This window comes from Polyodon spathula, chromosome 1 (genome assembly GCF_017654505.1).
Source record: "Polyodon spathula isolate WHYD16114869_AA chromosome 1, ASM1765450v1, whole genome shotgun sequence".
Lineage (NCBI taxonomy): Eukaryota > Metazoa > Chordata > Actinopteri > Acipenseriformes > Polyodontidae > Polyodon > Polyodon spathula.
The window spans coordinates 2,962,894-2,981,905 of NC_054534.1; the positions used below are offsets into that span (position 1 = coordinate 2,962,894).

The window sequence follows — 19,012 nt, forward strand, 5'->3', positions numbered from 1 at the left end:
ATTTCAACACTTTTCATTTTGTGATTCATATATGACTGGTTTCACGGATCCTTTTTCACACTAATCTTGGACCACACAATGTTATCTTAGGTAAGACAGTCCAAGATTAATGTTAAATCAAGGTCTGTGAAACCAGCTGCTGATGTTCTTTAAAAAGTTCCTGAAGACTAAAGTACTTAAATTTACTCGACAGTGCAGCTGCAGCTAAAATAAATCTCACCTGTCATACACTTCCATTGATGTAGGTGTCACATATGGAGATTGGAAACAATCATGATATCACAACTGGTACTGGCATTTCAGAACATCATCTGGTATTACACAAGGTAAAAGAATGCCTTCCCTCAGTTTCCATGCCTTGCCTTCCAGGAAATGTGTTGCACTTCCTGGGCCATTTCAATCTCAGCAGTGTCTTCGGGGTCATGCATCTTATTGGCTGCAAATCATGTCAGTTATTAGGGGAAGCAGGTGGTTGGATACCAACAGGAAACGTGGCCCTGAAGGTTTGGGGATATTTTTCTCCAGGTGAAATGACCATGAAAGTGAAAGAGCCTCTGAAAGCAAGGCCTGCAAACAGCACCTAGTGCAGTTCCAGAAACAAAGCAAGTACATGTTTACAGTCCTTTTTAGGGAATGGATGGGCATTAAGAAATTCAACAAGTCTTTTGTTGGATACAATCATTTTGAGGTAGAGGAATTGATGGCCCTTTGTAATAAAGACAGGACACTGTGCACAGTGCAATAACATGCTGTGTCTATTCAGTACAGCTTATGAAGGCTGTCTGTGAAAACCTTGCTGTCTTTTAAAATGTAGTTCTTTTTAAATAATGAAGAATGGAAATTTGATCTACGATCTATTAATCAAATCTACTATTATCAATCGTGTACAATACTGGAAGTGAGAAAAGAGCCCTATTGCCTCGCGACACTGCTTTAAATGTCTGTCGCAGCCTCTGGGTTTTAAACATGCCGTTACATTGAGAAACACTAAAAACGTGTCTTTTGAGTAAGACTTCTGCTTTCTTTTTATTATTCAATATGTAGCACTACTGTACTGGAGTGTTTTATAGTTCTGGATGGCATATTGCTGACATAATTGATCAACATGGAAAGCTACAGGTCTGGAGCCAGGGGGTACATCTACACTAATATTCATGTCTGTTCATTAAATGTGCGCACACCGTGTCACACAGAGCCCTCAGTGTACAGGCAGGGATATCTGCTCAATGGCCACACACTGCTGTTTGCGTTCCTGAGTAGAGTTCTAGTTTAAGGTATTGTTGGTTCGTATCCCACCCAAATCCAGCCAAATAAATACTTTCGTACTTGATTTGATTTTTCTAGCCATTTGACCCAAAGCAACAATAAATCGTAGTTTCAGAACCAGAACTTCACTATATAGGGAAAACACATTGACAAAGGGAGATTTCTTATTCTACATACAATGCCATTTCAAAAGTATGAAATGACACAATTTGTCTTAACGGAACAGTGCGGTGTGTCTGATCACAAAGAAAAACTAAACAGTCCTAACTGATTTCAATACCAAACCCATTGTGGTTATAATACACACAGCACGCAGGAATATAGGCAGCACGCAGGAATACACACAGCACCAGCATTCAAGAATACACACAGCACGCAGGAATGCATGCAGGAATACACGCATCACACAAGAATACACGCAGCACGCAAGAATACATGCAGCACACAATAAATATACGCAGGAATACACGCAGCACGCAAGAATACACGCAGCACGCAGGAATGCATGCAGGAATACACACATCACACAAGAATACACGCAGCACGCAGGAATGCAAGCAGGAATACGAGAGCAGCACGCAGGAATACGCGCAGCACGCCGGCAGCAGTTAGCAGTGAACTTTGTTCTGAACTCTGCAGCTCCTTCAGTAACACTTTAAGGCATGGATCTAAACATTCATTACCAGAATGTCTTTATGATGTTCTGTATGATGCTTGCAATCAGAGTGTGGTTTGGGGTTCTGATGATCCAATACTGAGTTTTTATTATGCTCTATATCTATCTTTATCTGGCTTTCAAACTTGCTTTGAGCTTGTCTGGATAAGCCTAACTATTTAACCCTGATCAGGCTTTCTAATTCCACTGAAACCATGTGACAAAGTAACCTTTCAACTCCGCTGACTTAACACTAACCATATATAGAGAGGGTGAATCGGTGAGGGCCAGTCAGCCAAGTTTCCAAGACAAGCAGACAGACATAGAGAAAACACAGAACTCGATATGGTATCAAGAGAACCCAGAACCACTCAACATAATCACAATTGTCATAAAAAGACAAGAGGAAGGTGAACAAGAAATAAAATGCCACTTTAGATGACATGCTCTTTAACACGTCTGTTTGTTTTATCAATGGTTAGTTATTATACAGCCATACCTATTTATAAAGCAATAACAAAAAGCTGCATGATACCCTTACACACACACACATAGAGAATACAGGCGACCCTGCAGAGGCTGCCTTGTATCTCAGTACTGCTGACAGTGAGAGAGTTTTAAAGTTGGTTTACAGTTACTAAAATGCTTAACCCCTTGATATTGTATAGACCCTGTTTACCCACCAGGCAGAAACCCATGACTTTTCAAATCAGCCTGTACTGAAGTAATTAAGACTCTGGCTACTCGGGGTGGCATGTAGCTTGAATACCAACTTGTTTCAGTTAGCGGAAGAACACCCCATATCATCTCACAGACAGGACAAAAACAAGACAACAACAACAATTTGAACAAGATGATTTTAAAAAATATGTGTTGAATGGGGACAAAACAGTCCCTGGTTTGGTGGTTTGCACTTTCCTACACATGTAATTCCTACCCCGAATAAAGGCTGAGTACCGAATGCACCAAAGAACACTAAAAAGATTTCAAAAACTATAAAAAATGGCAACAGCAACAAAAATGGAAGTGCTTTAGGAAGGAGCCACTCTCTGATCTTGATGATCCCAAAAGTTTTAAAATACCTTCAGTATGACTCAATTAATAACTACTGATTTCGTTATATCAGGAGTGGGCAGTCCTGGTCCTGGAGCAGTGCTGTCCCTCCTGGTTTTTGTTCCAACTGTACCCTAAACTACTTAATTGAACCATTAAGTGCTTATTAGAAGCTTAATTGATCCAATTAATTAATTTAGGGTACATCTGGAATGAAAACCAGGAGGGACACCAGCCCTCCAGGACCAAGATTGCCCACCCCTGCGTTATACAAATGTTTATAAATGTACAGTACAGTAATCTTAATCCCACTCATGTGTCTCTGTCAAATTACTAAGGTAACTGTAAAGTACACAATCACAAACTGCAAGAGTAAAGTCTATATGAGTGAGGGAGGCAGTGAGGATATGAATGAGGTGCAGCAGTGTGACCTGAGCTTGTGTAGAATCTGTACTGTGAGGGTGTGTGAAACTGGCTGCAGGAGCACGTCCCCAGTTGATTTGTAAGCACCAAACAAACACAAAGTGTAAGGGGAAGAATGTGCACAACTGTAAACATTAAAACTGCATGGAGGAAAAACAACCCAATTAAAAATACTGACATGCAAAAAACATAGTAGGACCAACAGAAAGAAAATATGACAGGCGACAGATAGACAAATAGACAGAAATGAGGCAAATAAATAAATATCTCAGCTGGTATTAAAAAAAATTAAAAAAATGAATATATAGATACAGACTGGTTCTACACTAGTCTGCTCTCCTTGTGCACCAAGCTGCTGCAGAGTGCATGGGTCTCCCAGAGTCTCTGAGGGTCTTCCAGGGCTCGCAGAGTCTCAGGGTCTCCATGGGTCTCCCCTACCAGGCTGCCTCTGCAGGACACCTGTAACCCCATCGCACTTTATATTTTCTTTCACCTGACATGAAGCAGCATTGGCAGTGCACGGTGGTCATGTGTCTGCATGCCTTTAAAAAGTGTCGTTCTAACTTACAGCACTGGGAGGCAGCGGTGGGTAGTGGCTTCTTCTGAACTTCCTCTTGCAGTGAATACTGGGGATAAGAGAATTCAGTGTGGGTTAAACACATCAGCACACTAACCTGCATGCAAAACACACACATGTAAAGAGAATAAGAGCGCTCACTCATGAGCACACAGTTTACTGAAACACTTGTGTATGTGCAATTACAACATGCAGAAACATGAAAAATGTAATTATGAGCTCAAACCTGCAAACATTGTGAAAGCACTAGTAAAAAAAACAAAAAAAACATAAGAAATAAAAACACATTAACTACAAAAACAACATGCAAAGGAAAGACACACGAAGACAAAATCAATCACAAATAAAAAAGAACAGGAGAATTATCCATATCAGAACAATACACTGCAACTACAGTACTTCAAAACCAAAGCACAGCAGTGAACAATCATAAAGATACAAATATAATACAAATAGTGAAAACACACACACACACACACCCACACCCAATCATCCACACCCACCCATCTACAGCCACACATGCCCGCACTAGTTGGTAAAGCTGTGAATAAAAGTAATGTCAGTTAATACGTCCAGTAAGCACACAAATTCACAAAGTCAGAAAAGCACAGGATACAAATCTGCTAGAAAAACTCTTGTCCTCACAGAACTCCTAGGAGACGTGTGGAAGCGCACGCACACACGCACGCACGCTGGAAGAAGCAAATATGCACGGGAAATCACACCGGAATACTCAATACAGTTTTACTGAATTGCATTAATGTAATGATTTGTAAAGCTTTGTAATTTTGTATGCTTAATGTAATAGAACAGGTTACTAGCTATAGATCATCAGCAGGTATGTGTGTACTGAGTACTTGTGTATATTAACTTTATTCTATACATTATTAAAGGTTCAGTAATTGTTACTAATACCTGTTTGATATCCATACAAATCAATGATGTGAACTAGTATCAGTTCCAGTTAGTTCAGATAATTCTCTAATATATATATATATATATATATATATATATATATATATATATATATATATATATATATATATATATATATATATATATATATATTACATACATATACATACATACATACATACACACACACGCAGTACCAGTCAAAAGTTTGAGTACACCTGCTTGAAACCAGGTTTTTCATGATTATCTATGCTTTTAACTGTATAAACTTGTCTATAAACACTTAATATTTCATTATATGATACGTGTACTTATATAAGCTGATAATCATAAGTGAATTGCATTTAAAAATGTAATTTTTAAATTAAAATGTAAATCTTGTCAATTTCAATGAAATGGTCACCCAAAGCAAGGGGATTTCAGTCTGAAGCCCAAGTCAGTTAAGTCTGAAATGTGTATAACACGGTGTGAGAACACTGGCCTAAGTATAAAAGTGTCTTTGTTAGATGTTCTCTGAGTTAACTAGCATGTTACCTAATTAACCTTTTGTCAACAATTATTGTTAGCAGTTGAGGGTCCACGATTACTATAAATATAGGTAGCATAGGCACAAGTCTGTCATTCCTGAATGTAAGGGAGCAGAAAATAGCAAAATACGCTCAGTTAAGCAAAGAAAAAAAGACAGTCTGTAATTACTTTAAGAAATGAAGGTCAATCTTTAAGACAAATCGTAAGAACTTTGCAAGTGTCTGTAACTGCTGTGGCCATCAAACGATTTGAAAAAACTGACATTCATGAGGACCGAACAAGGTCAGGCAGGTCACGGGTGTACTGTGTGTGTGTGTGTGTGTGTGTGTGTGTGTGTGTGTGTGTGTGTGTGTGTGTGTGTGTGTGTAATGTGTAAAATGTGGTAAATAAATTTCGTTCGTTATGTAAGCTCATCTAAAGTTTACGATGTATTGTACAAATGTGGTATAAAACTGACAGGTACTATTGGACAGCAGTGCTAATGAACTGTGCTCTACGACAGCATGAGATTCAAATGTTAACTAACAATGACATTATTAAAAGAAAAGCTAACTTATTTCAAGTAATGCAAAATTGTTTGGGCCTCCAAATATTCTTTTCACAGAGTTCATATACAGTAGCACTGTATTACAGTAAAAACACTCCTAAATGAACACAAAAACAAGTCACAGTCACCATGCACACATACCTAATTAACTGGCCACTGACACAAATGCAAAGCGAAAAAAAAAATCCCATATAAAAGCATTTATATCAATGTATAAAGTAAACATTTCATCCAAGTATTTCAGTGGTGCACAAAACTCAAAACAATATAAAGCCTGATGTAAAAATGCATACAAATCAGCAACATGTCTCTAAAAAGATGTTGATTTGCAGTACTGCATTAGTCTGCCTAGATGGCTCTCTTGCTTAAGAAACACCAGTAAGTCTGCAGCTACACTGTAGCACTTGTTGCAACAGCATCCAGCTGACGGCATTGTTAAGTACAAAGGGTATGACACTGGCACTGACACTGGCCCTGCACCCAGTCCTGGGTTTCAGCACTCCCCTTGTTTATGTGCTGTATATTATTGAAATGACCAGGGGCCAGGAGTTTGAACAACCAGACCCCTGGTGAATCTGATGCGCAAGGCCAAGTCTCACCCGAGTCTGCAGGATTACTAATAGGAGTGGTCCATGCAGCTTCTGTAGAAGGGAGGAACACCAACATCAAAATCAAGATCCTTTAAAATGACTTACTTAATTGTAGAAGTTCTGAAACCCAGGGCTGGGTGCAGAGCTGGTGAAAGCTTCAAGCCATGTATGCAGGAACAGTATATGTTTCTATCTCTTCTATATATTTGCATCTCTAACAGGTAAACACTGCAGCTCAGTGGATCGGTGTCCTCTTCATCATATCTCCTCTGTTTATAGCGCTAAGTGGCCATTCTGTTCAATGGGGATTAGCACTGGGTGCAGAGTAGTGTCTATATTTAGATTCTGCCCCTACCTCGTCGTGGTCTCGCATGGCGTTGATCTGCTCTAGTTTGCTGGTCCAGTACTGAGCTTCCTCTTCTGGGATATCTGACAAGGAGAAGATGAAAGTTGGTACACAGCTGCGATGATATTAAAGGATAAGACGGGAGTTGCATTATGTGTGTTCAGTAGCCATTCACTTAACCTTACATTACAATACAATTAATTTACTCTTATATAGGGCGCTGCATGTCAAGGCATGGGAGCTTCACACTGAATATTTAAAAAATCATTCGTGAGCTTATAATCAGTTCCAGCTATGAAAAAGCACACTAAGAAACACAGTGTGTCTTCAATCTAGTGCAGGCTTTCCTGGCACCACCTGGGATTGAATTCCATAGGCGGGCACAGCAACTAAAAGCCTGGCCAAGGTCACCACCCTGATTCATCTCTGAAACAGTGGGGAATGGGATCAATCACACTGGGGACAAAAAACACTACGTCACACAGCATTTAAACTGCATGAAGGATTAACCTGACTGGCGCTGTGTTGCATTGTGATCAAACTACAAGCAAATGACCACCCCTCTAAAGAAGTGACCCACCATGCTGCCCTCATACGAGGGAACGTGGTCAGGCAGCTAAGAGAAGTGATCGACCCGCTTTGAACTGGGCTAAAAGCAGTGCTTTCAAAGGGCTTGCATGAAAGAGGGGCCCGCTGTGTAGCGTTTAGCAGGGCAGATGACTTGCATAACCAGACATCAAGGCGTCAAGGCCACAGAGAAGCACAGCTGCCTCCTCAGATGCTGACCTTTTATATCCAAACTTGTTCCCTCCAGAACAATTTCAGTCTGGGGATGTGTCATGACTGCAGGACAGGATTGGGTTGGGTTGGGTTATTTTATTTCTCTTTTATTTGTTTTCATAGTAAAGTGATTTGATGGAGTTCATCAAAACACTATTTCATTCTTATGGATTAATTGTGAAGTTCTTCGGATCATTTACAATGAAAATCACTATAAAAAGTATTATTATTATTATTATTAACAATTCAAACCCAGTGCTATTTTTCAAGTCATACCAGTGCCATCCTGGCTACACATTATTTCCTATACCGCATTGAGAGTGCTATAGCATAAGTCTGGCTCCTACTTTTAACATGACTTCTGTATCAACATTTCTAAGCAATAATAAATCTGAATCCTATATAAAGCTGAGTCGATCACCATCCACTGCTTGCTTGGATCTGCTGTCATCTAAACAGTGTAACGACCGCCCCCCGCCCTCCGCCCGCCCTGAACAATATTAACTCTGCAACAGAAATGATTTTCCAGACTCTTCCAGGTTTTCAGCACCCTGTAAGCTGGTTAATAGGCTCCCTTTTTGTTTCATTGTTTGGTTGTTTGTTGTTTTTATGACATCATGAGAGAGATTAGAGGGACAGCCTCCAGTGGATTTGCACGGCTAAAGTGTCAAACAAACACATCCCAGCATTACAAAGCCTTTTGTTGTCAGAATCGAGACTCGACAGATTGCATCAACCATGAATCCATAAAGGATAATGTAAGGTTTAAATCCATAAAGGTCTTAATATGAAGACACAAAAAATGACTTATTGTGTCATTTCAAAACATCCAGTTGAAGTTGTGAAGCAATTGAGTTCTGCTTTATAATAAAAAGTGCTAGTGTAATGGCATGGGAAAATGGGAGCCATGAGTAAACATAGTGACTTGTGGAGAAAGGACACATACAGACAGCCATACAACCCATACACAACTAGACACACATTCCATAAAGATACAAAAAACAGACAGACCAATTGGCAGGTGGACACACAGTCACAGAGACGTACAGACAGAATGATGAGACATTTAGTGATACTTCAGGGCAGGGCAGGGCAGGACACAAACAAACAGGGAGGGGGTGAGTGCAGAGAAACAGACAGACAACACAAACCCACACAGCAGCAGGGAGCAGGACCTTACCGAAGGGCAGCTCGAACCGTGTGTCCAGCAGGAGGCGGTGTGGCGTGGGGTTCTTGGTGCCGTAAATCTCATCCTCCTTCATCAGCACCTCTGCATCCAGCACGGCCCACTCCCCTGGGCCCTCCTGAGAAACAAGAGAGAGAGACAGCACGAGACCATGAGAGAGAGAGAGAGAGACAGCACGAGACCATGAGAGAGAGAGAGAGAGAGACAGCATGAGAGAGACATGAGAGAGAGAGAGAGAAAGAGAGACAGCACAAGACCATGAGAGAGAGAGAGAAAGAGAGACAGCACAAGACCATAGAGAGAGAGAGAGAGACAGACATGAGAGAGAGAGAGAGAAAGAGAGACAGCACAAGACCATGAGAGAGAGAGAAAGAGAGACAGCACAAGACCATGAGAGAGAGAGAGAGAAGAGAGACAGCACAAGACCATGAGAGAGATAGAGACAGCACGAGACCATGAGAGAGAGAGAGAGAGAGACAGCACGAAACCATGAGAGAGAGAGACAGCACGAGACCATGAGAGAGACAGCACGAGACCATGAGAGAGAGAGACAGCACGAGACCATGAGAGAGAGAGAGAGAGAGACAGCACGAGACCATGAGAGAGAGCGAGAGAGAGACAGCACGAGACCATGAGAGAGAGAGAGAGAGAGAGAGAGAGACAGCACGAGGCCATGAGAGAGAGAGACAGCACGAGACCGTGAGAGAGAGAGAGAGAGAGAGAGAGAGAGAGAGACAGCACGAGACCATGAGAGAGAGAGAGAGAGATCAGACAACAACCCTGAATCCAACCGGGCCTGCTCTTCAAACTTCAACTGCATAATACATTTTGCAGTTTTCCCGTGGTTATACAATGCATTTACCATTGTTTGCCATACCGCTCAATCCTTACCTATGCTTTACCATATATATATATACACAGTGGCTTGCAAAAGTATTCAGACCCCTGACCAATTCTCTCATATTACCGAATTACAAATGGTACATTGAAATTTCGTTCTGTTTGATATTTTATTTTTAAACACCGAAACTCAGAATCAATTATTGTAAGGTGACATTGGTTTTATGCTGGGAAATATTTTTAAGAAAAATAAAAAACTGAAATATCTTGCTTGCATAAGTATTCAACCCCTTTTACTGTGGAAGTTCCCAGTTTGCACCGATGAAAGAAATTGCCCTAACGAGGACACAATTACCTTACCATTGGCCTCCACTTGTGAACCATTAAAGTTGCTGTCACATTTTCTGGATAAAAACCCCACTGTTGAAGGATCATTGGTAAGGCTGTGAATTTGAAGGAAAATGAAGACCAAAGAGCATTCTACAGAAGTTAGAGATAAAGTAATACAAATGCATAGCTTAGGGAAAGGGTACAAAATAATATACAAGTGTTTCGATATCCCAGTCAGCACAGTTGGATCAATAATCAGGAAGTAGAAGCTGCATCACACCACCCAGGGACTGCCAAGAAAAGGCCGTCCCTCAAAACTCAGCGCTCAGACAAGAAGGAGACTTGTGAAAGAAGCCACAGAGAGGCCAACAATCACTTTGAAGGAGCTACAGAGTTCAGTGGCTTGGAGTGGAGTAATGCTGCACCAGTCAACCATATCAAGAGCTCTGCATAACACTGGCCTGTATGGGAGAGTGGCAAGAAAGAAGCCATTACTCAAAAAGTACCATCTGAAAGCACGTCTGGAGTTTGCCAGAAAGCATGAGAGTGACCCAGCTGCGATGTGGGAAAAGGTTTTGTAGTCAGATGAGACCAAGATAGAGCTTTCTGGCCAAAACTCAAAGCGCTATGTGTGGCGCAAACCTAACACTGCCCATGCCTCAAGACACACCATCCCTACAGTGAAGTATGGTGGTGGCAGCATCATGCTGTGGGGATGCTTCTCATCAGCTGGGACTGGGCATCTTGTTATAATTGAAGGAAGAATGGATGGAGCAAAATACAGGAAAATAATGCAAGAGAATCTGCTTCAGTCCGCTAAAAAACTGAAGCTTGGGAGGAAATTCACCTTTAAGCAGGACAATGATCCCAAGCACAAGGCCAAAGCAACATTGGAGTGGCTCAAGAACAAAAAGGTGAATGTCCTACAGTGGCCCAGGCAAAGTCCTGATCTCAATCCCATTTAGAATCTGTGGCACTATTTGAAAATTGAAGTCCACAAGCGTCGTCCAACCAACCTGAACAACCTGGAGCAAATCTGCCAAGAAGAATGGGCCAAAATCACTCAGATACTGTGTGCAAAGCTGGTACATACTTACCCCAAAAGACTTAAAGCTATTATTGCAGCGAAAGATGGCTCTACCAAATATTAATGTGTGGGGGTTGAATACTTATGCAAGCAAGATATTTCAGTTTTTTATTTTTCTTAAAAATATTTCCCAACATAAAACCAATGTCACCTTACAATAATTGATTCTAAGTTTCAGTGTTTAAAAATAAAATATCAAACAGAAAGAAATTTCAATGTACCATTTGTAATTCAGTAATATGAGAGAATTGGTCAGGGGTCTGAATACTTTTGCAAGCCACTGTATATATATAGTAAAGCATAGGTAATATATACTATGGTAAACTTTCACCAGGGAAAAGATTAAATATAAATGACTTTCAATTTAAAACACAGGGGTGGCAGATCCATCACACTTTTTCGCTCCTTTTACGTAATGTTAGTGTAAAAGTTCTTTAGCAATAGCCAGAGCATATTAATTCTCAGCAAATTCAGCACCAAATAAACAACAAACAAAATTAGTCATATCGACTGACCTAAACTTAAATAACATCACTGTTTACATATTATGCTACCAATGTTTTCAGACAAGAGAGACCACAGACATGGTTAAGAGAAGTTGGTTAGGCTCAATGCCACAGCTATAACTACAAGGGACACTCTGCCTCCCAGTCCCTCAGCTCCAAACACTACACCACACTGCCTCCCAGTCCCTCAGCTCCATTCACCACACCACACTGCCTCCCAGTCTCTCAGCTCCACTCACCACACCACACTGCCTCCCAGTCCCTCAGCTCCATTCACCACACCACACTGCCTCCCAGTCTCTCAGCTCCACTCACCACACCACACTGCCTCCCAGTCCCTCGGCTCTTTTCCACACCACTTCCTCTGTACCTAACCCGTTGTTAAATTTTGTTGAAACAAAAGGCTGTTTTCACAGACCCTAATCAGCACTAATTAAGTTCATGATCGGTGCTAATCAAGATCTGTGAAACCAGATACAAGTCTCTTTACTTCTGCCTTTGAAGCTAATAAACTCCCGCCCTCTGCCATAGGGACTCAGGAGGTTAGTAAATATCTGATGCCTATTGATTTGTATTCCCCACAGGTGAAATGGAAAAGTCTGGGGCAGTTAAAGTCTTGCCGGTTTACACCAGCTCGGACTTGATGTTAGAAAAGCAATGAGCACCTGTAATGCAGTATTGATCTGGAAGTGGGGTGTGGTGCCCTGATGTAAGTGGACAGGGTGTTAAGCACCTCTCCAGTGCAATCAGCTCTCCCACAAGGACAGCTGCACACTGCCTCTGACCCTGCCCCTGCCACTATCGCCTGCCATCTCCCTCAGCCTGACACAGATTAGTCTTTTTTGGAAATAAATAAATAAATAAACACACAGCAACACAGCTGCTATAGTTTAGTACTTTGGAGGAATTAAATTCCAAGACACTGAATGATGGACAGCGACACCTGCTGGAAGGAGGTTGGATTGGCGCAGCTGCAGGCTACATCCACAGCCACGAGAGGATATCAAACTGTGTGGGTAATCTAATGGTCAGACGGTAAAACTATTAGAAACCAGTTCACGATGAAAACACTAACATTAGAATTTAAGATTGAATGTTAAAATGCATCTATATGCCACCATTTTCTATAGCCTCTATCAAAAATGAAGATTACCCTGTCCTCCAGCCAGTTTTACCGAGATGCACAAAGATGCAAAATTTATATTAAAAAAAAAAAAAATGCACCTTGCAGAATTGTTCTGTTAAATGTGTGTTTAGTTTTGTTTACTTTCTTTTGTAAATCCACATTGACAAATTCAATGTAAGCTTTAAAATATTACTTTACACCTTTCCCAAGGAAGAATGTGATTGAATTCAAGGTGTATACTGTAGGTATTTGTTTTAAATATCATATGTACAGTAAACTTCTTTCCTCTTTTGAAAACATCGCTAATGATGGTGTAATCTCCAAGGTTTTGCCCTTATGTACACCTGCAGTTGTGATTCCAGTATTTATGAGAATGCATATACTGTATGTGAGGCCAGATTTAATAGAAAACCTTTATAGCTTCATGACTGAGGTGATCCATGCCCTCCTGGAGTTTAGAAACACTTCATTGAGTCAATGCAAGACAGGCCTGTGTGTGACAGCGGCGTGTGCCTGTAGGGAAGGCTGGTGCCTCACCTCCTCGGACTGCTGGATGCTCCGCAGAGGGATCCAGACGGTCCCCACCATGGTGTCCCAGATCAGCCCCTTGTTCCACACCTCCACAATCAGGCCCAGGTCCAGGCGACTGATCTCGCTGCAGACACAGGGGAGGAGAAACATTGCGTTACTTATGTATCAATGACCCATGATACTTTCTGCACTGTACGCATACAGAGGAAGTATACACTCAATTATATTCCAGGGTTATAGGACGAACAGCGTCTGTGTAGGAGGCAGTATCGGCACTGCATTGAACTTTGCAGTTGAAGGGAACCGGTCCCATACTGACGGTAGGAACGCATTATGCCATGGTTAATGTCATGAATAGATAATCAGTGATGTGAAATTGGTGCTCTGATAGAGTGAAAGATCCCCAGCAGTCTATAATGAGTAATCCTAAAAAATAAAACAGAGTTATTCTAAGATATGAATAACACTGTGTAACAACATTTTTTTTTTTTCTGTTCCTGGGTAGTAAGTGTTATTTCCTAATTGCTTATGCCTCAAAAGTATAGAAAATGGCTATTATTCCCCACAAACTTTGCTTTTGTGACCAGGACAGTGATATTTCAAAATATCACTATTTCCAATGGGAAAACGGGCAAATGTGTGTCTTTGTTCACAGAAAGTCAGAAAAAAACAACATATGAATCCAAATTAACATGTATTTATACTAAAGTAATACAAAGATGACTACAAAAGATTTAGAAGTGAGTAGTTTTTCGAGATTTACGATTATACTGTATTTACAGTATAATTTATTTTGAAATATCACTGTCCTGGTCACAAAAGCAAAGTTTGTGGTGAATAATAGTCATGTTCTATACTTTTGAGGCATAAGCAATTAGGTAATAACACTTACTACCCAGGAACAAAAATTGTGTTACATAGTGTAATTAGTTATTTACAAACCCAGGTTTTTATGGTATGAATGCATCGTTTTATTTGAATTTAGTGCTATACAAAAGTAGAGGGCCAGCTCAAACATCATAATGCATGTCATATCACAACATAAAGAGTGTTTAACTGTGACCGCACTTCAATCTTACATGTTGTATTTGTATACAGTGAGAGTGTAGAGAGCACTGACATTTAAAGAGGTTTCTATGTGCCTTCATACCAGTAAAACAGAATACATACAACTCCATGCTTTCCCCACTAAACCATGAGGATCTTGCTGCTTTAATCTCTGCAGGTTGGAATTCCTCACACAGCTGCATCCCCTTTAAGCTGCCTGTCTGCCAGTTCTCACTGCTTGTTTTTATCTTGATGGGAGCGTAAAGCAGCCAGCTGTGGGACTGTGACACTCCAGAGTCTGACATTTACCAATGGACAGGACTTTCTTCATGCACCGCCAACCCAATCACCGGATAAATGACCTTGTTTAAATGTCTTTCCTTCCTTTACAGAAGAAAAACTAGCCACTACAAACCTCCAAGATGCCATAACGGCAGTTCAAAATGCAGGAAGCTACAGTGAAATGCTGGGGTTCATAGGGCATGTAATAATAAAGACCCAGAGTTGACCTATTTTATGGTCTTTTCTATAAATTCCTTAAAGTATGATTGGGGCCAGGATTACAGAAATACATTACTACTGTCTTCATTACTGATATCTTTTTTTTTTTTTTTGTTTGTTTTTAACTATGCTGCTAGTTTTCAGAAACAGGACAGAAATATGACTTTCACTGTGGCACAGTGTGAGTACCCCCCCATCTTAGCATCTTAATTGTAAATTGTACCAATTGCTATGTGAAGTGGAAAAAAACCCAATTACAAATCTATCATCGTAAAAACAAAAAGGTAAGAAAGTGTGTGAAACTCAGCTACTGTACATGATCTGTAATTCGGCAAACTGCCAAGCACCCCAATCAATATTACCGATTGACTGTCTTTATTCATCTATAATTCCCACCCTCTGGGCAGCGACAGTGTCTGTGTTTCACTAGCTTGTTCTCTGCCCAAATGAGACACTGCAATAAAATCAGTGGCAGCGTGCAAGAGAAGGAGGCATTAAGATCACAGTCTAATAGAGATCACTGGAGGTTTTTATTACCTGCGCTATCTATCTATCTATCTCCTTTAACAACAAGAGCGTGAGGACTGGTCCTGCTTGAAATGTAAAAGCTCAAGGCATCGAACACTCCTCCTGCTTAATGAATCACTCCTTTAACCATTTTTAATTGTAATTCCCAATTAAAATGATCCTTAAGCATTTAGCTGCTGCGCTAGTAAATGAGCACCCCCAAGCAGAATGCTCTCTGATGCATTAGCTAAATCTCTCAATTAAAACTGGCCGTCTGTTCTGTACTTCAGCTGTTGCTTATTTCCGTGTGTGTCTGTATATCTTCCATGTTTCACAGTAGCACAGACAGCTTTGTCTGCACTCACAATAGCAACAGAGGGCTCAGAAATGCAATTTGTTAAAAAAACATGTATTGTGCTTAATAAATGGAACTTCCGCTTTCTCTGAATTTTTCACAGGAAATATATTATATTTCCACTTCCTGCTGATAGCATGTCCGTCAACAGAGGAAACAGCGATTGGTTATTGACTGAAAACAAAACACGGAAAGGGTGTGGCCAATCGCACCCTCCAAGCAGATTGACCACGCAAGTGAAATGTTCAACCAAGTGTAGTTCCAGATACCACATTTTAAAATGTTTAGAATAGCATGTGTTTCTTTCAAGACCAATATAGTGACTGGAAGTGAGCTACATGTACGATTTATGGGATCATTTTGTTAGCAATAACCCTTAAAGGCTAACTGAATAGAAACTTGAGGGTCTGGTATTTTTGCAGATCTTGTGTGTTCAGATGTTGAACCTCCAATCTGTGAAAGTTTAATTATTAACACCATTGTTACTGTGTTTTATGGCACAGGTTTTTTTTTTTTTTTTATGTATTGAAAAGACCCCAAAATAGGATTTCTTATAGATTAGGGACACAGGAAGACAAGATTATCCAAGCTCCCCTGCCTTATAATATCTGGCACAACACTGCTCAAGAAACTTCACAATTTACATTACACACACTATCACTTAGTGTCTAGGCTACACTACACTATACATTATAAAATAATAGGTTGCCCACTACACATTAACTCAACTGATTTCACTGTCAGAAACAAAGGCCTGCACAATACTGGGTTACTTTTGCAGAGCTTGCAGATCAAGTTACATCCTGTAAACAAATGCATTTCAGCAGCGCAGGCGCTACAATTGCATCCTGTCACAATCTGACATCTTCATCCCCTCAATCTGTTAGAGGGGGAGACAGGGAAAAGTAGCAGGGTTCTCACAAGAGCAGCTGTTTCAGGCGTTTTTCACAGACTGCTGGTGGCATCTCCACAACACTGTCTGGAAAAGAATCTGCAATACTGACAACCAAGGACTATCCATGGTACAGTGAAGAAAAAAAAACTGTAGAAATCCAATTCTGAAGGTGGATCCTGATGAACAAATCCCAATAATCAGCTACACCCCTGGATCCTGATCACTGGAGTAATATACTGGAAGACAGACAGATGTCTGTGACAGCTTCGTTTTGCAGATGCCAAGGTGTCACACTAGGGGTTTATTCAAGTCTACAAAAGCATACATATGGTGTAGATATAATCAATGTGGCAATTATTCTAATTTGTAATAAAACACAAAATTAGTGAAAATCTCTTGCTCGTTAACGTCATGTTTTACAGTATAACTGCAGGTAGCTCTGAATCCCTGGACTGATTAAAATACACTTTCAAATACTGTAACTTCTTACCAACTTTCCCAAATGGCTTGTCCATGCCAGCTACCTGTCTGCCAGCTAGAAAGGTGAGGCATGACTCATTCACACACGGTTACAAGATGCTTGCCCCTTTTCGGGTGAACTTCTGATCAAATTCGATCTTCGTCATACATGACCTGAATGAGATTGAACCCAATGAGGCAGACATCCAGGCTTTCACAAGTATTGTACCCCAGGGGTTTAGCGTGCGTGCGTGCGTGCAGGCGTGCATGCGTGTTTTCAACCGCTTCCCTTAAGGGAGACATCTTACTGGCTCATCTGAACAGAGGAGTTAAGCAGCCCAGAGTGAAACACAAAACATTGTGTGCAAAAATGAGGCACAATAATCTCTGTAAAGCATATGTAAAAAAATAATTAAAATAATTTAAAAAATATGTTATTAACAATCCGTAATATATTGTAAGTTTAAAGACATGAATGTCAGAAACTATTTAAATTCCAGGCAATCTCTATAAAATATTCCCATAGTAAAAGCATAATAAAGTGCATTAAAGCAAAGCGAAAGCATGGTAAAGCACAGGTAAGTAACGTACAGAGAGGTACAGTATAGTAAAGTAAATGCATTGTATAACCATGGGAAAAGCATGCTAAAACTGCAAATATACCATGCAAAAATACTGTGATAAGCTAAGGGATTAGTGCCAATGGCTGGTTGGATTTGCTCCAACATAAATTTGCTTTTTATTGTTTCATTGAGCAGATCCACAAAACCAGCACTATACAGAGATGACAAATACATCTTTTAGCATGGTGTATTATACATCAATTGGCTTGCTAGGAACCATTCTCTACTTTTTACTGGCTTAGCTCTTACCACAGCATCTCACACCCTACAAGTCCCTCAGCTCTAACCGACAGACTGCACTGCCTTCCAATCTCCAGCAACAACCACAAGGACACACTGCCTCCCAGTCCCTCATCTACAACCACTAGGCCACACTGGCCTCCAGGCCTTGTGAATGAGGGAGGTGATGGAGAGCGGCTGTCAGAAGTAATGGCTCGATTAGAAGGGGATCACAGCCTGTGGGGTGAAGGACTGAAGAGACTCTGCAGCCTCTCTGTACAGCAGGTCCAGGGCTGTGTGTGTGTGTGCGTGCCTGTGCATGCGTATGTATGTGCGGGGGGGGGGGGGGGGGCCCCTTTCGCGTAATTTGGGGGCTAAAGGAGAGATTGCCAGCGTCGTTGTCCCTGGGAGGAGCTTGACTGCAGTCCCTGTTGTGGACAGTTCCTTGGATTACTTTTAAAAACAAAACAGACAAACTTGACACTTGAACACACAGAATCTCACCAGGGACAGCACTGCCTTTCACACTGCTTCTGCCAAGCAGTAGTGTGTGTTAAATTAAAAGAATTCCCCCCCCCCCCAAAAAAAGGGTCCGTGTGTGCTTTAAATAGTACATTAGAAGTACATTCATCATTCTTAGCATAACATTTTCTGTCCTGAAAGAGTTGTATATATATATATATATATATATATGGCTTGATTCATGCGCCCTTCACAAAGACAAATCTGCCCGATTCCAGCCTTGCTGAAGCACCCCCAGATGAGTCCAATTTTCAGCTTTGCCCAACACCTGGTCGTCTAATGGTTAGACGGAGACCTGGAGAGGCCTACAAGCCACAGTGTCTCGCACCCACTGTGAAATGTGGTGGAGGATCAGTGATGACCTGGGGGTGCTTCAGCAAGGCTGGAATCCGGCAACTTTGGCATGAATCAAGCCAAGTACAAGGTTGTCCTGGAAGAAAACTTGCTTCCTTCTGCTCTGACAATGTTCCCCAACTCTGAGGATTGGTTTTTCCAGCAGGACATTGCTCCATGCCACACAGCCAGGTCAATCAAGCTGTGGATGGAGGACCACCAGACCCTGTCACGGCCAGCCCAATCTCCAGACCTGAACCCCATT

At 41.1% G+C, this 19,012-nt stretch overlaps 1 protein-coding gene across 7 annotated transcripts in view; it reads right to left on the reverse strand.

Moving 5' to 3' along the window:
• LOC121309409 (protein unc-13 homolog B-like) overlaps positions 1-19,012 on the reverse strand; it is a 211,819-nt gene that overhangs the window by 105,258 nt on the left and 87,549 nt on the right. For all 7 annotated transcript variants that reach the window (XM_041243405.1, XM_041243469.1, XM_041243235.1 and 4 more), the window contains exons 4-7: positions 13,293-13,410; positions 8,861-8,984; positions 6,910-6,983; positions 3,966-4,023 (exon numbers count right to left, since the gene is read on the reverse strand). In XM_041243405.1, the coding sequence (XP_041099339.1) occupies positions 3,966-4,023; positions 6,910-6,983; positions 8,861-8,984; positions 13,293-13,410 (374 nt within the window). The remainder of the gene's footprint in view (positions 1-3,965; positions 4,024-6,909; positions 6,984-8,860; positions 8,985-13,292; positions 13,411-19,012) is intronic.